This window comes from Stenella coeruleoalba (genome assembly GCF_951394435.1).
Source record: "Stenella coeruleoalba genome assembly, chromosome: 14".
In the NCBI taxonomy this organism is placed as follows: Eukaryota; Metazoa; Chordata; class Mammalia; order Artiodactyla; family Delphinidae; genus Stenella; species Stenella coeruleoalba.
In genome coordinates this window covers 7484787-7499560 of record NC_137160.1, presented here as the reverse complement: position 1 = coordinate 7499560, position 14774 = coordinate 7484787, and the positions used below count along the sequence as shown (strand labels likewise).

Sequence of the window (14774 nt, the reverse complement as noted above, 5' to 3'; positions counted from 1 at the left end):
AGGATGCTTTCTAAGCAAGGGGGGTTGGGGTCTGAAAGGGTTACATAGTTGCAAGGGGGGATCTTGAGGCCACACGGTTGCAGCTGGTGGGTGTTGATCTAAAACAGCTGGCGGTGTCCTTGGGAGGTTGTGTTCTGGTTCAGAAAACTCAAGTTCTCAGCAGTGCAGAAAGGTGTCTATGAGCCCGTCCTCAATGGCCACCGGGCTCCACTTTGCGTGCCTGAACCAGGATTACACCATTGTAATTTCAATCTGTCATCAACGCCGAGGGGTGGGGACCCAGACTGTCCCCCATCCCCCATCCCTGGCTGCAGCCCAACTTTCTCCAGCTCCTGACTTACAGGGAAATGCTTGCCCCTCGTTGGGATGTAAGAGTTTCGGCGTCTTTTTGATATTTGTTCAAATTTAGCCAGGCATTATTGACGTTCTTCTAGAATTTTGCACGGTATTCTTTCATTTATTTTAACACCTCATTTGTGTTCCAAATGAGGAGACTCACTGTGATTTTGTTCCTGATTTTCTTTGCATTTCTGTATCCCCCTCCCTTTAAACGAATGCAAGTGGAGAGAAAGAGATGAGAGAAGCTGAAATCTAGAGAAATGCCACGGATGTACCAACTGTACCTAAATTAAAAAACAGAGCCCCTGAAGATGCTCTCTCGGTGTTGGTTACACTGGTCTGTGTCACATTCACGCAGCACAGCTCACTGCCTAGGAACTGAGGTTTTTTTCTGGAAGGCATACAAGAACAATAAACAAAGGGTGTTAAATAATAATGGCTTATATAAACATAAGAACAGCCTTTACAATAAGTGTCAGGTATAATGTGCTGGATGAGAGTTCCAACAAATCCAGACTTCAGGCGATAGGAGCTCTCTCATCAGTTTAGAATTGCAGTCCTAACAGTTCATTTTGTCACACATGTCAAGGAGGGTCATGCAGCAACGTGCTAGTAGAAGGCCTAAGGGTGCAAAGTTCACGTGACACGAGAGGAAGAGCCATCCTGAGAGGGGACGGTGCTCAAGAGTCCACTGGAACTGCTCCAGCAACCTCCCCACCCCACCCTGGACAAGTGCGCTCACTGCCCCAGTGACCATGGGCACAGAAATTGTGTCACACCCAGAGGGCGCATCCCAGATTGCCGCAGAGCAGGAGCGGTGTGGGGACTTAAGGATGTCGTGAGTAGGAGGTAGAAGGAGAGTCAAGTCCAGGGCTTTCAGTAAGAGCAAAGGGACCACCCACCAAGTCTCAGTGTCAAGGTCGCTGACATCACGGCCGACTTAAGAGTCTGCTCATCACAGCCACGCGGTCACACATGAGGAGCCTTGGGTGGACAGCATAAGTATGTAAACATGTTCACTCTCAGTAGAAGCCAAGGAAAGGCAAATAAAAATGGAAAGTAACTTCCCACTCACCAATATGGCGGAAATTAGAAAGGAAAGATAATGGCCAGGGTCTGCGAGGGCATCAGGGAACCTTGGCTCACGCCAGGGGTAGAAGTGGAGCTGGTATGAAACTCATTCATTGCCCTCCCAGAAATGTATAAATACATATACAGTAGTGTTTAAAACTATAACTCTCATCATTTTTACTGCCCAGGAATGGCATATGATAGCAACTTAAATATCTTTATGGTGGCAAAACAGTACAATGACTTACGTTGTATCCATCCATACGGTAAGATGCACTGTAGTGATTAAAAAGGAAAGTACACATAGGGGAGTATTCAAGGACTAGAAGGATGCTCAGATAGATTTGTGGGAGGCAGATGGTGGGCCCCACCCCACCCCAAAGGTATCCACAGCTGCCCTGGGACCTGTGAATATGTTGTACTTCAGGGTAAAGGGGATTAAGGTTGCAGATGAAATTAAAGTGACTAATCAGTTGAAAAATGAGAGGGGAAGATGATTTGGATCATCTGAGTGGGCCCAGGGTACTCACAAAGGCCTTTATAGGTGAAAGAAGGAGGCAGGAGAGTCCAAAGTGGAGGGATGCTATGTGAGAGAGACTCAATGGACCACTGCTGGTTTTGGACGTGGAAGTGGTCCAGGACTCTGCTGATACCTTGATTTCAGACCAATGAGACCCACGTTGAGCTTCTGACCTCCAGAACTGTTAATCTATTAAATTGGTTTTGTTTTTAGTTACCAAGTTTGTGGTAATTTGTCACAGCAACAATAGGAAATGCACACAACATTGTTAAGTGAAAACTGTCTAGTTTTGTATTGTGTACACTGAAGAATGAGTTAAAAATATAAAATACATATACAAACACACATGCACACACACAGCAGAAGAGCCTGAAATGTTATACAAAATGGCTAAATTTAATTGTGGTTCTATCCAGGTGGTGATGTTACCCTTGATTTATATTATTTTTGGATATTTTATTATCTGCATTTTCTGCAGTACTACTTTGTATCAGAAAAAATGTATTACTTTGTAATCAGAAAAAAAAAATGTTTTGTTAAAATGTTGTAGAGATCTCTCAGTCGAGGTCGCTGCAAGCCCTACTCTAAATTTGCAGTACGCATCCTTCACAGAGAAACTTTAGTTTGTCATTTGTTTAAAGGTGGAGCTGTTGCTCTGGGCATTTTCTTTCTTGTAGGATAATATTTTCCCCAAATCATAGACAACTGGTCATTGATAGTCATGTAAAAGCCCAAACAAATATCTTTCACTGAAGGGTGTTCTCAGGTAAGCACTTAAGATTTTTAGTACATTACAGGGACATAGTTGTTACTACTCCAAGTGTAGTCCCACATTTTGACAATGTGCCAATTCATTCTTTAAAAGTTTATTGCCGGGGCTTCCCTGGTGGCGCAGTGGTTGAGAGTCCGCCTGCCGATGCAGGGGACACGGGTTCGTGCCCCGGTCCGGGAAGATCCCACGTGCCGCGGAGCGGCTGGGCCCGTGAGCCATGGCCGCTGAGCCTGCGTGTCCGGAGCCTGTGCTCCGCAACGGGAGAGGCCACAACAGTGAGAGGCCCGCGTACCGCAAAAACGAACAAACAAAAAAAGATTAATTATCATAGCTTTCCTTCAGCCACTGCATTTTTGAAATGTCAGAAATTACATCTCAGTGAATAGTCTTGATTTTCTGTGGGTAGAGAAAGAAGAGTGACTCCATTTTGGAGGTGGCAGTGGCCAGGATAATCACCTTACCTCTCAGTTTCGGCTGGGGCAATGCCATAGAAAGGGTATCTGGGGAAAAGACAGTGCTTCAGAGAGACTGTGCCAGTGATTCGGTTATGTCAGGTCACGCCACGGGAAATAACTCTCAGACCATCAAAGTGGTGAGAGGTAGGCGCGTTCTCGAAGGCCAGAGCAGTCATTTTGTAAAAGTTAAAATGCAATTTAAAGCCTTGGGAGGTTAAGTTATTTGGTAGAAGCACAAAAACATCACGAGGAAGTCTTGCTGTTTATTTGCAGTTTTTGCTTGTACGGTTCAGTTTTGATGGTTTTGATTAGTCTCTGATATTTGGAGAGCATATTGTCATTATCAGAGCAGAAGTGTCCTTAGTGAGAAACAAAGCATCTACAACAAGCAAAATGGTAGGGAGGAAAGACCCTAAGTTTTGAGAGGTGGGTTAGGTAAGTGTGAAAGAGTTCTGACCCCAGGCTTGCCAAGGGCTGAGAGGGGTCGTGAATGTGTGAGAGATTCTTAATGAACAGATGGTAGACAAGGCTGGGCCAGGGCTCGTCAACAGTAACTCCTCCAAATTCCTGAGAGAGCCAGGGAACAGAACATCTTTGCATCGTTTAATTTTTTTAATTTATGAAATATTTCATAATTACAGAAAAGTACAGAGAAAAAGATGACCCACGCCAGCATGGCCACTGATCCCTATCAAAGCTCAGTGTTTGGCCACAGTTACTTCAGATGGTTTAAAATGAGGACAATTACAGACACACTTGAGCCCCTCTGTAAGGTCTCCCTCTCCTTTCCCCACCTCTCCCTTTACATTCCCAGAGAAGGGTGTGGTGTTTCTTATTCCCATGAGTGTTTTTTGTTTAAATCATTTTGTTACTGAGGTGTGTATTTGTAGATTATTGATAATATTTGCAGGGGGTTGGACGGTGGTCTCCAAAAGATATGCCCACATCTTAACCCCTGGAACCTGTGAATGTAGCTTTATTTGGGAAAAGGGTCTTTACCAATGCAATTAAGTTAAAGATATGGAGAAGTGATGACCCTGGATTATCCAGCAGGTCCTAAGTCCAGTGGCGAGTGTGTTTATAAGAGAGAGGAGAAGGCTGATGGGGTTTGAGGCAGATGTGGGAGAAAAGCAGCTACAAGCCAAGGAATTCCTGGAGCCTAATCTTTATGATTTGGTCTTTTCAATAAATCTTGTGTAGGAAATCCTTTCCCACCCTAGTCACAGCATCTTGCTCTGATATTTCCTTTAAATGTTTTAATGCATTTGCTTTCCATGCCTAGGTTTTTAATAGACCTTGAATTATTTCTGTGTATGATGAGAGTGATGGATATAATATCTTCCATATGGGGGATCAGTTGTTTCATACTTACTGAAAAGACCAGTGTGTGTCCGGGCTCCCTGAAGCCCTGGGCTGCTTGCCTAGTCCCTCCACCTAATTGGCCATGGTTTTGTAACAGTTGCTGTTATCAGATAGGCAAGTCTCACCCTTCCTACAGCTTTTCTTCTTCAGAAACGTCTTCATTGGGCTTCCCTGGTGGTGCAGTGGTTGGGAGTCCGCCTGCCGATGCAGAGGACGCGGGTTCGTGCCCCGGTCCGGGAAGATCCCACATGCCGCGGAGCGGCTGGGCCCATGAGCCATGGCCGCTGAGCCTGCGCGTCTGGAGCCTGTGCTCCACAACGCGAGAGGCCACAACAGTGAGAAGCCCGCGTACCGCAAACAAAAGAAAACAAAACAAAACAAAGAAATGTCTTCATTATCTTGGCTCTTTGCTCTTCTTTTTTTTTTAATTGAATGATAGTTGATTTACAATGTTGTCTTAGTTTCAGGTGTACAGCAAAGTGATCCAGATTTTTCAGATTTTTTCCATTATAGGCTATTACAAGATACTGAACTCTATGGATTTTAAAATGTGTATGTTTAATTATGAGAAAAACCCTGTTGATTTTTTAAAATTGGAGTTTGTTTTAGATCAAGTCTGATATATTTATGAGTCTTTCTATCTAAGGACAGGGCATATGTCTCTATTATTCAAAACCTTCTTGTGTATGTCCTTCAGTGACGTTTATTGTTTCCTCCATAAAAGTCTTGCCCATACTTTTTAAGATTTACTCCTTTGCATCTTGCAGTGTATGCTACCACTTTTGGGGCCTTTTTTTCCTAATAAATTTTGCACTTGGTTATTACTTGTTTATTCTAAAGCTATAGCTGAACTCTTTAGTAGTTTTGCTTGCATTTTTAATAGTGAGACATTTCCTACAAATAAGGAATTTTGTAGAATTGTTATCTCTAACTTTCCACTTTTTATACCACTTACTTCTTTTCCTCTCTGTAACTGCATTTGTTAGGTGCCTGATACAAGGTTGAAGAAAAGGAGTGTTATTAGTTATCCTTGATGTGGGGCATTCTTGTCCCTGACTTAAGTGGGAGTGTGAGTTAATAGCTTAAGCTATATTGAGTGCATGGGAGAGAACTTTTTATTTTTCTCAGCCTTGCACTGTGGTGGTGAGACACGTAAGAAGAGACACATAGAAACACACTGCTGGGAATTCCCTGGAGATCCAGTGGTTAGGACTCTGTGCTTCCACTGCAGGGGGCACAGGTTTGATCCCTGGTAGGGGAAATAAGATCCTGCATAGCCACGCAGAGACAAAAAACAAAACAAAACAGAACAAACAAACACAAAACACTGCAAGGAGGGCTTCTAGAAAAATCGTTTTTTGGCACCTACTGAGATGGTGATCTCAGGCTACCTGTATGAAACAGCATGTGACTTTTTAATTTTATTTATGTATTTTTGGCTGCGTTGGGTCTTCGTTGCTGTGTGCGGGCTTTCTCTAGTTGCGGCGAGCGGGGGCCACTCTTCGTTTGCGGTGCGCAGGCTTCTCATTGCGGTGGCTTCTCTTGTTGTGGAGCATGGGCTCTAGGCACGCAGGCTTCAGTAGTTGTGGCTCGCGGGCTCAGTAGTTGTGGCTCACGGGCTCTAGAGCACAGGCTCAGTAGTTGTGGCACACGGCCTTAGTTGCTCCGCGGCATGTGGGATCTTCCCGGATCAGGGCTTGAACCCGTGTCCCCTGCATTGGCAGGCGGATTCTTAACCACTGCGCCACCAGGGAAGCCCCAGCATGTGACTTTTTAATACCCACTGGTTGCTCATGATAATGACATTAATATGTGAGCACTTTACCCAGAAAAAAGTGGTAGACAGGGCTTCCCTGGTGGCGCAGTGGTTGGGAGTCCGTCTGCCAATGCAGGGGATGCGGGTGCGTGCCCCGGTCCGGGAAGGTCCCACATCCCGCATGCCGCGGAGCCGCTGGGCCCGTGAGCCATGGCCGCTGAGCCCGCGCGTCCGGAGCCTGTGCTCCGCAGCGGGGGAGGCCACAACAGTGAGAGGCCCGCGTACCGCAAAAAAAAAAAAAAAGTGGTAGACAGTGTTCATGAACTTGGAGGGAGGGAAGTGAGTATTTCCCTGCGCCGTGGGAGGGGACCGTGGGCTCGTGATGCTCTGCATCTGAAGCGAGATGGGGAAAGCAGCCCAGGATGCTCTCCTCTCTCGTGGTCTCTGAAAAGAGGGGACGTGGTTAAGCCCATGAGAGGCTAATGGTGCCTAAACCTTCTCTGTAATATTTTGAACTGTGAGTTGGAGCTTAAAACACATTTGTTTTAAAGCTGAGGCCTGTATAACTTTTCAAACTTCAAAATGAGCTTCTTTCAAAACATGCTGATCTGGGTCCGTAATGTAATTTGAATGTTTACAATATAAAATTATTCAGTCTATTATAGACATATAAGTATAAACAAAATTTCCTTCTAACTATAATTTCTCAGCAGTCAATGATAGTGTCATCAATACGATTTTTGTCCAGGATGTAATGTCCTGCTGAAGCTATTACGCATCAGTTCCTTAGAAGATGCAAATGTAAACGAACATCTCTTTATGTCAGAAATAGCGAGGTTCCCCCAACCAGATCGCTTCCAAGGCAACTGCAGTTTGCTGCTTGACCAACAGACAGGAGTCCAGCAAGTCCTGACTCTTTGCTTCTGTCCACACTGAAGAGACTAGCACCCTGAGGAGAGAGAGGATTTGAAGAAGGGCTCCCAGTACCATCTTATACTCTTTAGCTCAAATGGGCAAGTCTTCCTTGTGAAAAAAGAAATCAGAAAGAGCTTCATGGTGAAAAGAAAGCTTGCCAACCACTGATTCCAGGGGAGAAGCTGCTTCTTGCCCAATGGCATGAATTATCTCTTCCAGGCTTCTGTTGTCCCTGGGACGCCCCTGGGGCAGACTTGAACTTTTAAGAAACCGTGTTTCCTCAAGAAACCACGTTTCCTCTGTTCTGTCACGAGAACCTATTCTGGCTGTTCAGCTGAGTCAAAGCGTAGGACCCTGCAGACGGCTATTTCAAGCCACTGGCTTTCGCTTCTGTCTGGACTGTTTCTTCATCTTTATCCTCAAAATCCTATCCGCTCGTCAGTCTGTGCTCAAATATAGGTTTATCCTTGAGGCCTGGAAAGGCTTCCTCCCCTTCACTAATTTTTATTTTCTCATTCCCTCTCTCTCTACCCCTCCCGGCTGTTCCACATGATATGTTTCTACCTCATTTTTGAGGAGCAGAGCAAGGGCTTTGGAGGCAGACCTCGGTTCACATCCCTCTCTGAGTCTCACTGCATGGACCTGATGGGCAGCTTTCTCAGTTTCCCATCTATGAAACAGGGAAAATAATGCCAATGTCACCATATTTGTGAAAAATGAGATACACATAGGAATCATTTGATATAGCATCTACCAAACAGCTGGGCTTCAATAATCTATTCTATCCCTCCTTTTTTTTTCTTTTTTTAAAATTGAAGCATAGTTAATTTACAATGTTGTGTTAATTTCTACTGTACAGCACAGTGATTCAGTTATACATACATATACATTTTTTCATATTCTTTTCCATTATGGTTTATCATAGGATCTGTTTTATTTCCACTTAGCTGCTGATTGTTTAATAACATTTTGATTCATGGGTGTTGAGACTGCATCTTATAAAACTTTGTATCCTCCTGAACCAAAGATAGTGTCTTGGGTGTATCAGGCAGTCAGTAGGAGTTGTTGAATTAAGCTGCTCAGAAGAGAAACAGAGAAGAAATAAAAGGAGATAAACTCAAAATGGACTAAAGACCTGAATGTAAGATCTGAAACCATAAAACTCCTAGAAGAGAACACAGGTGGAACACTCTTTGACATAAATTGTAGCAATATTTTTTGGATCTGTCTCCTAAGGCAAAAGAAATAAAAGCAAAAATAAACAAGTGAGACCTAATTAAATTTAAAAGCTTTTGCCCAGCAAAGGAAACCAGCAACAAGACAAGAGAACAACCTACTGAATGGGAGAAGATATTTGCAAACTGTGTGACTGATAAGGGGTTAATATCCAACATATGTAAACAGATCATACAACTCAACATCAAAAAAAAAGAAAACAATTAGAAGATGGGTAGAAGGACCGAATAAACATGTGTCCAAAGGGGAAATGCAGATGGCCAACAGGTACATGAAAGGATGCTTAACATCACTGATCATTGGGAAAATGGAAATCAAAACCACAATGAGATATCGCCTTACACCTGTCAGAATGGCCGTCCTCAAGAAGAACACAAATGACAAATGCTAGGGAGGGTGTGGGGAAAAGGGAACCCCGTGCACTGTGGGTAGGATGTAAATTGGTACAGCCGCTGCAGAAAACAGTATGGAGGTTTGTCAAAAAAAAAGAAAAATAGGAGTAGAACTACCATATGACCCAGCAATTCCACTCCAGTGTATATATCTGAAAAAAAGACACTAATTCAAAAAGATACATGCACCCCAAAGTTCATAGCAGCCTTATTTGAAATTGCCAAGATGTGGAAGCAACCTAAGTGTCCATCTACAGATGAATGAATAAAGAAGATATGGTATGTACACACACACACACACACACACACACACACACACACACACACACACACAATGGAATACTATTCAGCCATAAAAAAGGAATTAAATTTTGCCATTTGCAGCAACATGGATGGACTTGGAGGGCATTATGCTGCATGAAGTGGGTCAGACAGAGAAGGACAGATGCTGTATGATATTGCTTGTACATGGAGTCTAAAGAATACAACAAACTAGTGAATATGACAAAGGAGAAGAAGACTCATGATATAGAGAACGGGCTGGTGGTTACCAGTGGGAGAGGGAAGGGGGAAGGGCAGTGTCAGGGTAGGGCGTTAAGAGGTACAAACTATTAGGTATAAAATAAGCTACTGGGCTTCCCTGGTGGCGCAGTGGTTGAAAGTCTGCCTGCCAATGCAGGGGACGCGGGTTTGTGCCCCGGTCCGGGAAGATCCCACATGCCGCGGAGCGGCTGGGCCCGTGAGCCATGGCCGCTGAGCCTGTGCGTCCGGAACCTGTGTTCCACAATGGGAGAGGCCACAACAGTGAGAGGGCCGCGTACCACAAAAAAAAAAAAAAAAAAAAGCTACAAGGATATATTGTACAACACGGGGAATATAGCCAATATTTTGTAACAACTTTAAATGGAGTGTAGCCTTTAAAAATTGCAAATCACTATATTGTACACCTGTAACTTACATAATATTGTACAGCAACTATACTTCATTTTAAAAAAAGGTACATAATCAACATTCTGGATCTTCACTTCTTACTCTTCAATTGAGAAGATAGCAGCAGGTTTCAAGGTCTAAATACCAAGGAGTATTTTAGACCAGGACTACTGTGTACTGAGCCCTAACAATTCTTATGCTACCTTGTTACCAGAAAGAATCTCAGAGCCACTGTGACCTCACCCAAAAGCCTTAAAATTCTGTCTCCTTTTCTTTTGCTACATAGGACTAGTGGTACGACTGGCAAACTTGTTATAAGATCTATAGGATAGATACTGGTAGTATATCAGTGCTGATTTCCTGTTTTTGATAATTGCAATGTGGTAAGGCAGGTATTTGGGAAGAGAGGGTTATTATGTCTCTCACTCACTTTCCAACGCTTCAGAAAAAACATACTGTGCTTAAGACAGAGAGAGACTGATGGAGCAATCGTGATAAAATGTCAATATTTGGGAATCTCCTTGAGGGCTCTGTGGGTATTCTTTGTACTAGTTTTACAACTTTTCGGTAAGGCTGAAATTATCTCAAAAGAAAGAATTGAAAACAATAGCTCTTTGAGAGTATATGTTTGCATCTTACTTGACCAGGTGAGGGAGTTACCAAACCAAATTATAGTTCTCTCGCTTCTTCCTAAAGGAAATGCTAATTATGACATTGGCTAAGCCCGATTCAAAACTTTTGAGACAGTCAGCTCTTCAGGGTCTGAGGCATTTCTGCTGCTCACCTGCAGTTTGAGTCCCACCATCCCTTATCCTGCTTAGATGGAGTGTCATCCTGGAGTTTGTTCTACAGCGATCAGGGACAAGTACAGAGGCTTTGCTTGACCAGCAATGTCTGGAGTGGGTGCATTCATGGAGCTGGGGACACGGTCAGCTTGGGAAAGACCAGCTTTGACAAACAACGCTTTAACGACAAGCTTGCTTAACGGACCAGCATCGGGCTGGATTGTTTTCCAGAGGACTGGTCAGAATTGTTTGACTCTGTAACAAACTTGTACTTGGGTGGAGGAGGGGGGAAGAAATAATGCTATAGATTTATTATATTTTTATGAAGAATAAAAGATAAATATTGGAACAGCTGTTTGCAAAGGCGGACTAAATTATATGTTTAATTGTAAATAAAATTGTAAATAAAATTATATGTTTAATTGTAAATAAAATTTTCTATAAATTTCCTTACAATATTACTAGTCTGTCAGATTTCCCTTCCATAGCAAACAGAGGACTCTGGGAATGACATTAGGAGGTCACTGCATGCTCCTAAATCGTGGTCCAGCTAGAATTCAAGCATTTCTGCCAGACCCCTGGGAGCAGCCTTTTTTGTTTTGTTTTGTTTTTTTGTTTTTTTGTTTTTTTTGCGGTACGCGGGCCTCTCACTGTTGTGGCCTCCCCCGCTGCGGAGCACAGGCTCCGGAGGCACAGGCTCAGCAGCCATGGCTCACGGGCCCAGCCGCTCCGCGGCATGTGGGATCTTCCCAGACCGGGGCACGAACCCATGTCCCTTGCATCGGCAGGCGGACTCTCAACCACTGCGCCACCAGGGAAGCCCTGGAGCAGCCTTTTTGATGGGCAGCTCCAGACAATAAGGGAGAAGAGATTGGAGTCAAACTTGGTGTGATAGAGACACCCCAGATTTGTAGATGAGAGGATTTCTAATTCAGCTGCCAACGGTCCCTCACCCGCGTCCTCATCCATTAATCTCGGGGCCTCTCCTGCCTTCTCCACACACACCCTCCACCAGGTGCGGGTCTCACGTCTGGGGACCAAAAGCAGAAAGGCTAATTTTACAGATCTGGGAGTGGCATTGGGAGCATAAGGAAGTGCTTTGGGGAACCAACCTAGAAGCGTGACCGAGAGGGTGTGTGTGTGTGTGTGTGTGTGTGTGTGTGTGTGCGCGCGCGCGCGCGCGCGCGCGCATGTGTGTGTGCGTACGCGCGCGCTCACGGCGTCATCGGACAGCACAGCACATCACAGCGTGTGTGCGCCGAGGGCCAAGCATGCTGACATCTCAGGGATGCTGGTGAGATCTCAGCCAGGCAGTGACTTTGGCACAGGGGAGGACTCGACACGCCGGGCAGCGGCGCTCTGGGATTCCTACATGGCATCGCTGCCATGCACCGATGGCATCAAGGAGTTTCCTATAACACCCTGCATAGGAAGGGAGCCAGAGCTGAGGAAGTCACCACGCTGGCAGCTCAGGGATCTGTTCTTGATTACCTGCGAGACAGACGCCTTCTGGAGATTTGCAATTTTGAGAGAGACCGATCCTGCAGTAACCAGCGCAGGACGAGCAGAGAAATAACTCATGTACTACTGCTGTAAAAAACCCAAATGAGGGCTTCCCAGGGGCGCAGTGGTTGAGAGTCCGCCTGCTGATGCAGGGGACGCGGGTTCGTGCACCGGTCCGGGAAGATCCCATATGCCGGGGAGCAGCTGGGCCCGTCAGCCATGGCCACTGAGCCTGCAAACCCCAAATGAAATCCACAATGAACCTACATAATCCACATGTGGGTTAATTGGCAGATTATTTGCATTTCTTACCTTGCTAACTTATAAGGATTGTTATTTTTTTAAATCTCAATTTAAATATATACATTAAAATAAATTTTATTTGATTGCCACAATCCTACTCTAATCTGATATTCGTCAAAGCAATGCAGAGATTCTGAAGCTGGGGTGCACATCAGAATCACCTAGAAAGCTGTAAAAATACATATGCCTCGATCCCATCCTGAGAAAGTCAGATTTCAAGATTTGGGATGAAACCAACATAGCTATAGTTAAAAAAAAAATTTTAAGGAGATTTTAGGATTCATTTCCTTGTTGAGTACTAACAATGTAATCCTGTTACATAATATAAAATGTACAATTATAAATGTATGACACTTATACTCTACTTAGATAAAGCCTATAGTTATGATAAAATGTAACAGGTGAATCGTAAAACGAAATCATAACTGATTATATAATACTGTCTTGCATTGTATTGCCGTTTTTATCTTTTCAAAGCCCTTTACAACCATTATCCTGATTTGTTCCTACAGCAATCGCAAAAGAGAGGTGTGAAAAGTCTTTGGGCTGTTCCTTGGAAAAGAGACAATGATGGGGATGAGATAGCGACCCAGGGAGGGTCTTACCGGAACGGATCCAGGTAAGTGCGTGTCCCGAGCTTACATGTGCGGATCTGAACGTACTTCTGGTGTTTAGCAGAGATTGCCCAGTAACTACCTGTCTGTTTGTGCTAAACTCTTTTGCAGGAGAATTATAGCCGTTATAGTTAACTGCCTTTTTAGCATTATGCTCTGTAATTTGAAAGTATTTCCCAAACCCCTACACCTGTAGCCTCCTGCAGTCTCCGCCTGACATCTAACATCTTTTGAAATCTATTCCCTAGGATTCTACTCACAAGAGCGGCTGGTCCAGTTCTGCCAGATGGAAACCAACTTGCCCAGGTAATCTCCATTTTCATTGGAAAGTCCAGAACTAATTTAGGATAAAGCTTTGCCCATTTAGTGTACGTTAGTCCTTGTTCTTTTTTTTGTTTTGTTTTGTTTTTGTTTTGCGGTACGCGGGCCTCTCACTGTTGTGACCTCTCACTGTTGTGGCCTCTCCCGTTGCGGAGCACAGACTCCGGACGCGCAGGCTCAGCGGCCATGGCTCACGGGCCCAGCCGCTCCGCGGCATGTGGGATCTTCCCGGACCAGGGCACGAACCCGCGTCCCCTGCATCGGCAGGCGGACTCTCAACCACTGCGCCACCAGGGAAGCCCAGTCCTTGTTCTTTTAAGATGATTTAGATGTATCCACAGGCCCATCATTTTTCCTGTTAGTTGTGTGGCTGACATAGATACTCTTATCACAGTGCTTGCATGTTACTGAAAATGTTCCCATAGAATAGAAATTAAATTTGACTATAATTTATAGATTTGCGGATGAATATTTTTGGATTCAACATATTCATTTCCCACGAATATTTCTAAAAGAAAATAAATCAACAGAGATTTTGAACAATGGATATCACATCAGAATTGCAAGGGAATAATCATCTTTTCATCTTTATTAAATTTTACAAGCATTTGGCTGCATATAGTTTTGCTTCCATTGGCATTAAAAAGTCATGGCACTCAGCTGGTATTATTTTATGTACATAAATCAGAACAATCAACGATATATGATTATTTGCTACTTCTTTGTATAATCAGTGAAAATTTAATAATTCTACTTCTAAGAGGAAAGGTTAGTATTTCTTTGTAGAAACAATAAAATTAAGTTGCAGCTGTAGGGCATAAGCATACAGTTAAGAGAAATATTGCCCCCGGCCTCCCCCATCTGATCCCCGATAAGACCTGCTGATTCTCCCTCCAAGTGTCTAGAACCTGTTTCCTTCTCTCCATCTTCTCAGACATCGTCTTCCTGGACTACCACCCAAATTCCTAACCACATCTGGGTCTCCCTGCTTCTGCTCTTGCTGAATCCCCACCCCACCCATTGATACAACAGACAAATGATTTCTTTCCCTGTAAATGCAAATGAGATCATGAGTCTTCTCATTCACTGGTTTCCCATTGCACTTGGGATACATCTGAACTTCTTCAGACCCAGGATTTTCTTTCCTTCTCACTCACTGTGGTCTATCCATGCTGGCTTTGGTGTCTGTGACCCAAAATGCTCGCTCGCAACTCTTGGCCTGAATGGTCTTCGGTGTGTCCGCTTAAAGTCACTTCCTCCTAGAGGTCTTGTCTGGTTGCTCTGCTGTTTTCTTTCCGAGCCTTTATCACGATGTGTAATTGTATTTTCACACATTTGTTTGCTCATTTAACACAGCTCCATGAGGGCTGGGATCTCTCTGTTCTTGTCCAGAGCAGTGCATGAATGAATACCCAAATGTTTCAGATAAGCGTGGAACTTGGGCAACATGGATGAATCAAAATTACACAACATACCCCAAAACTGGCCCCAATCATCCCA

The 14774-nt window shown here is 44.1% G+C and overlaps 1 protein-coding gene across 11 annotated transcripts in view; it reads left to right on the top strand.

Annotated features, from left to right (window-relative positions):
* LOC307196893 (uncharacterized protein) overlaps nucleotides 1–14774 on the top strand; it is a 965113-nt gene that overhangs the window by 52137 nt on the left and 898202 nt on the right. For all 11 annotated transcript variants that reach the window (XR_013831268.1, XR_013831269.1, XR_013831270.1 and 8 more), the window contains 2 exons: nucleotides 12852–12958; nucleotides 13202–13259. Coding sequence is in view for 1 of the 11 variants with exons in the window: in XM_079942345.1 (XP_079798471.1) it covers nucleotides 12852–12958; nucleotides 13202–13259 (165 nt within the window). In the remaining 10 variants the exon portion in view is untranslated. The remainder of the gene's footprint in view (nucleotides 1–12851; nucleotides 12959–13201; nucleotides 13260–14774) is intronic.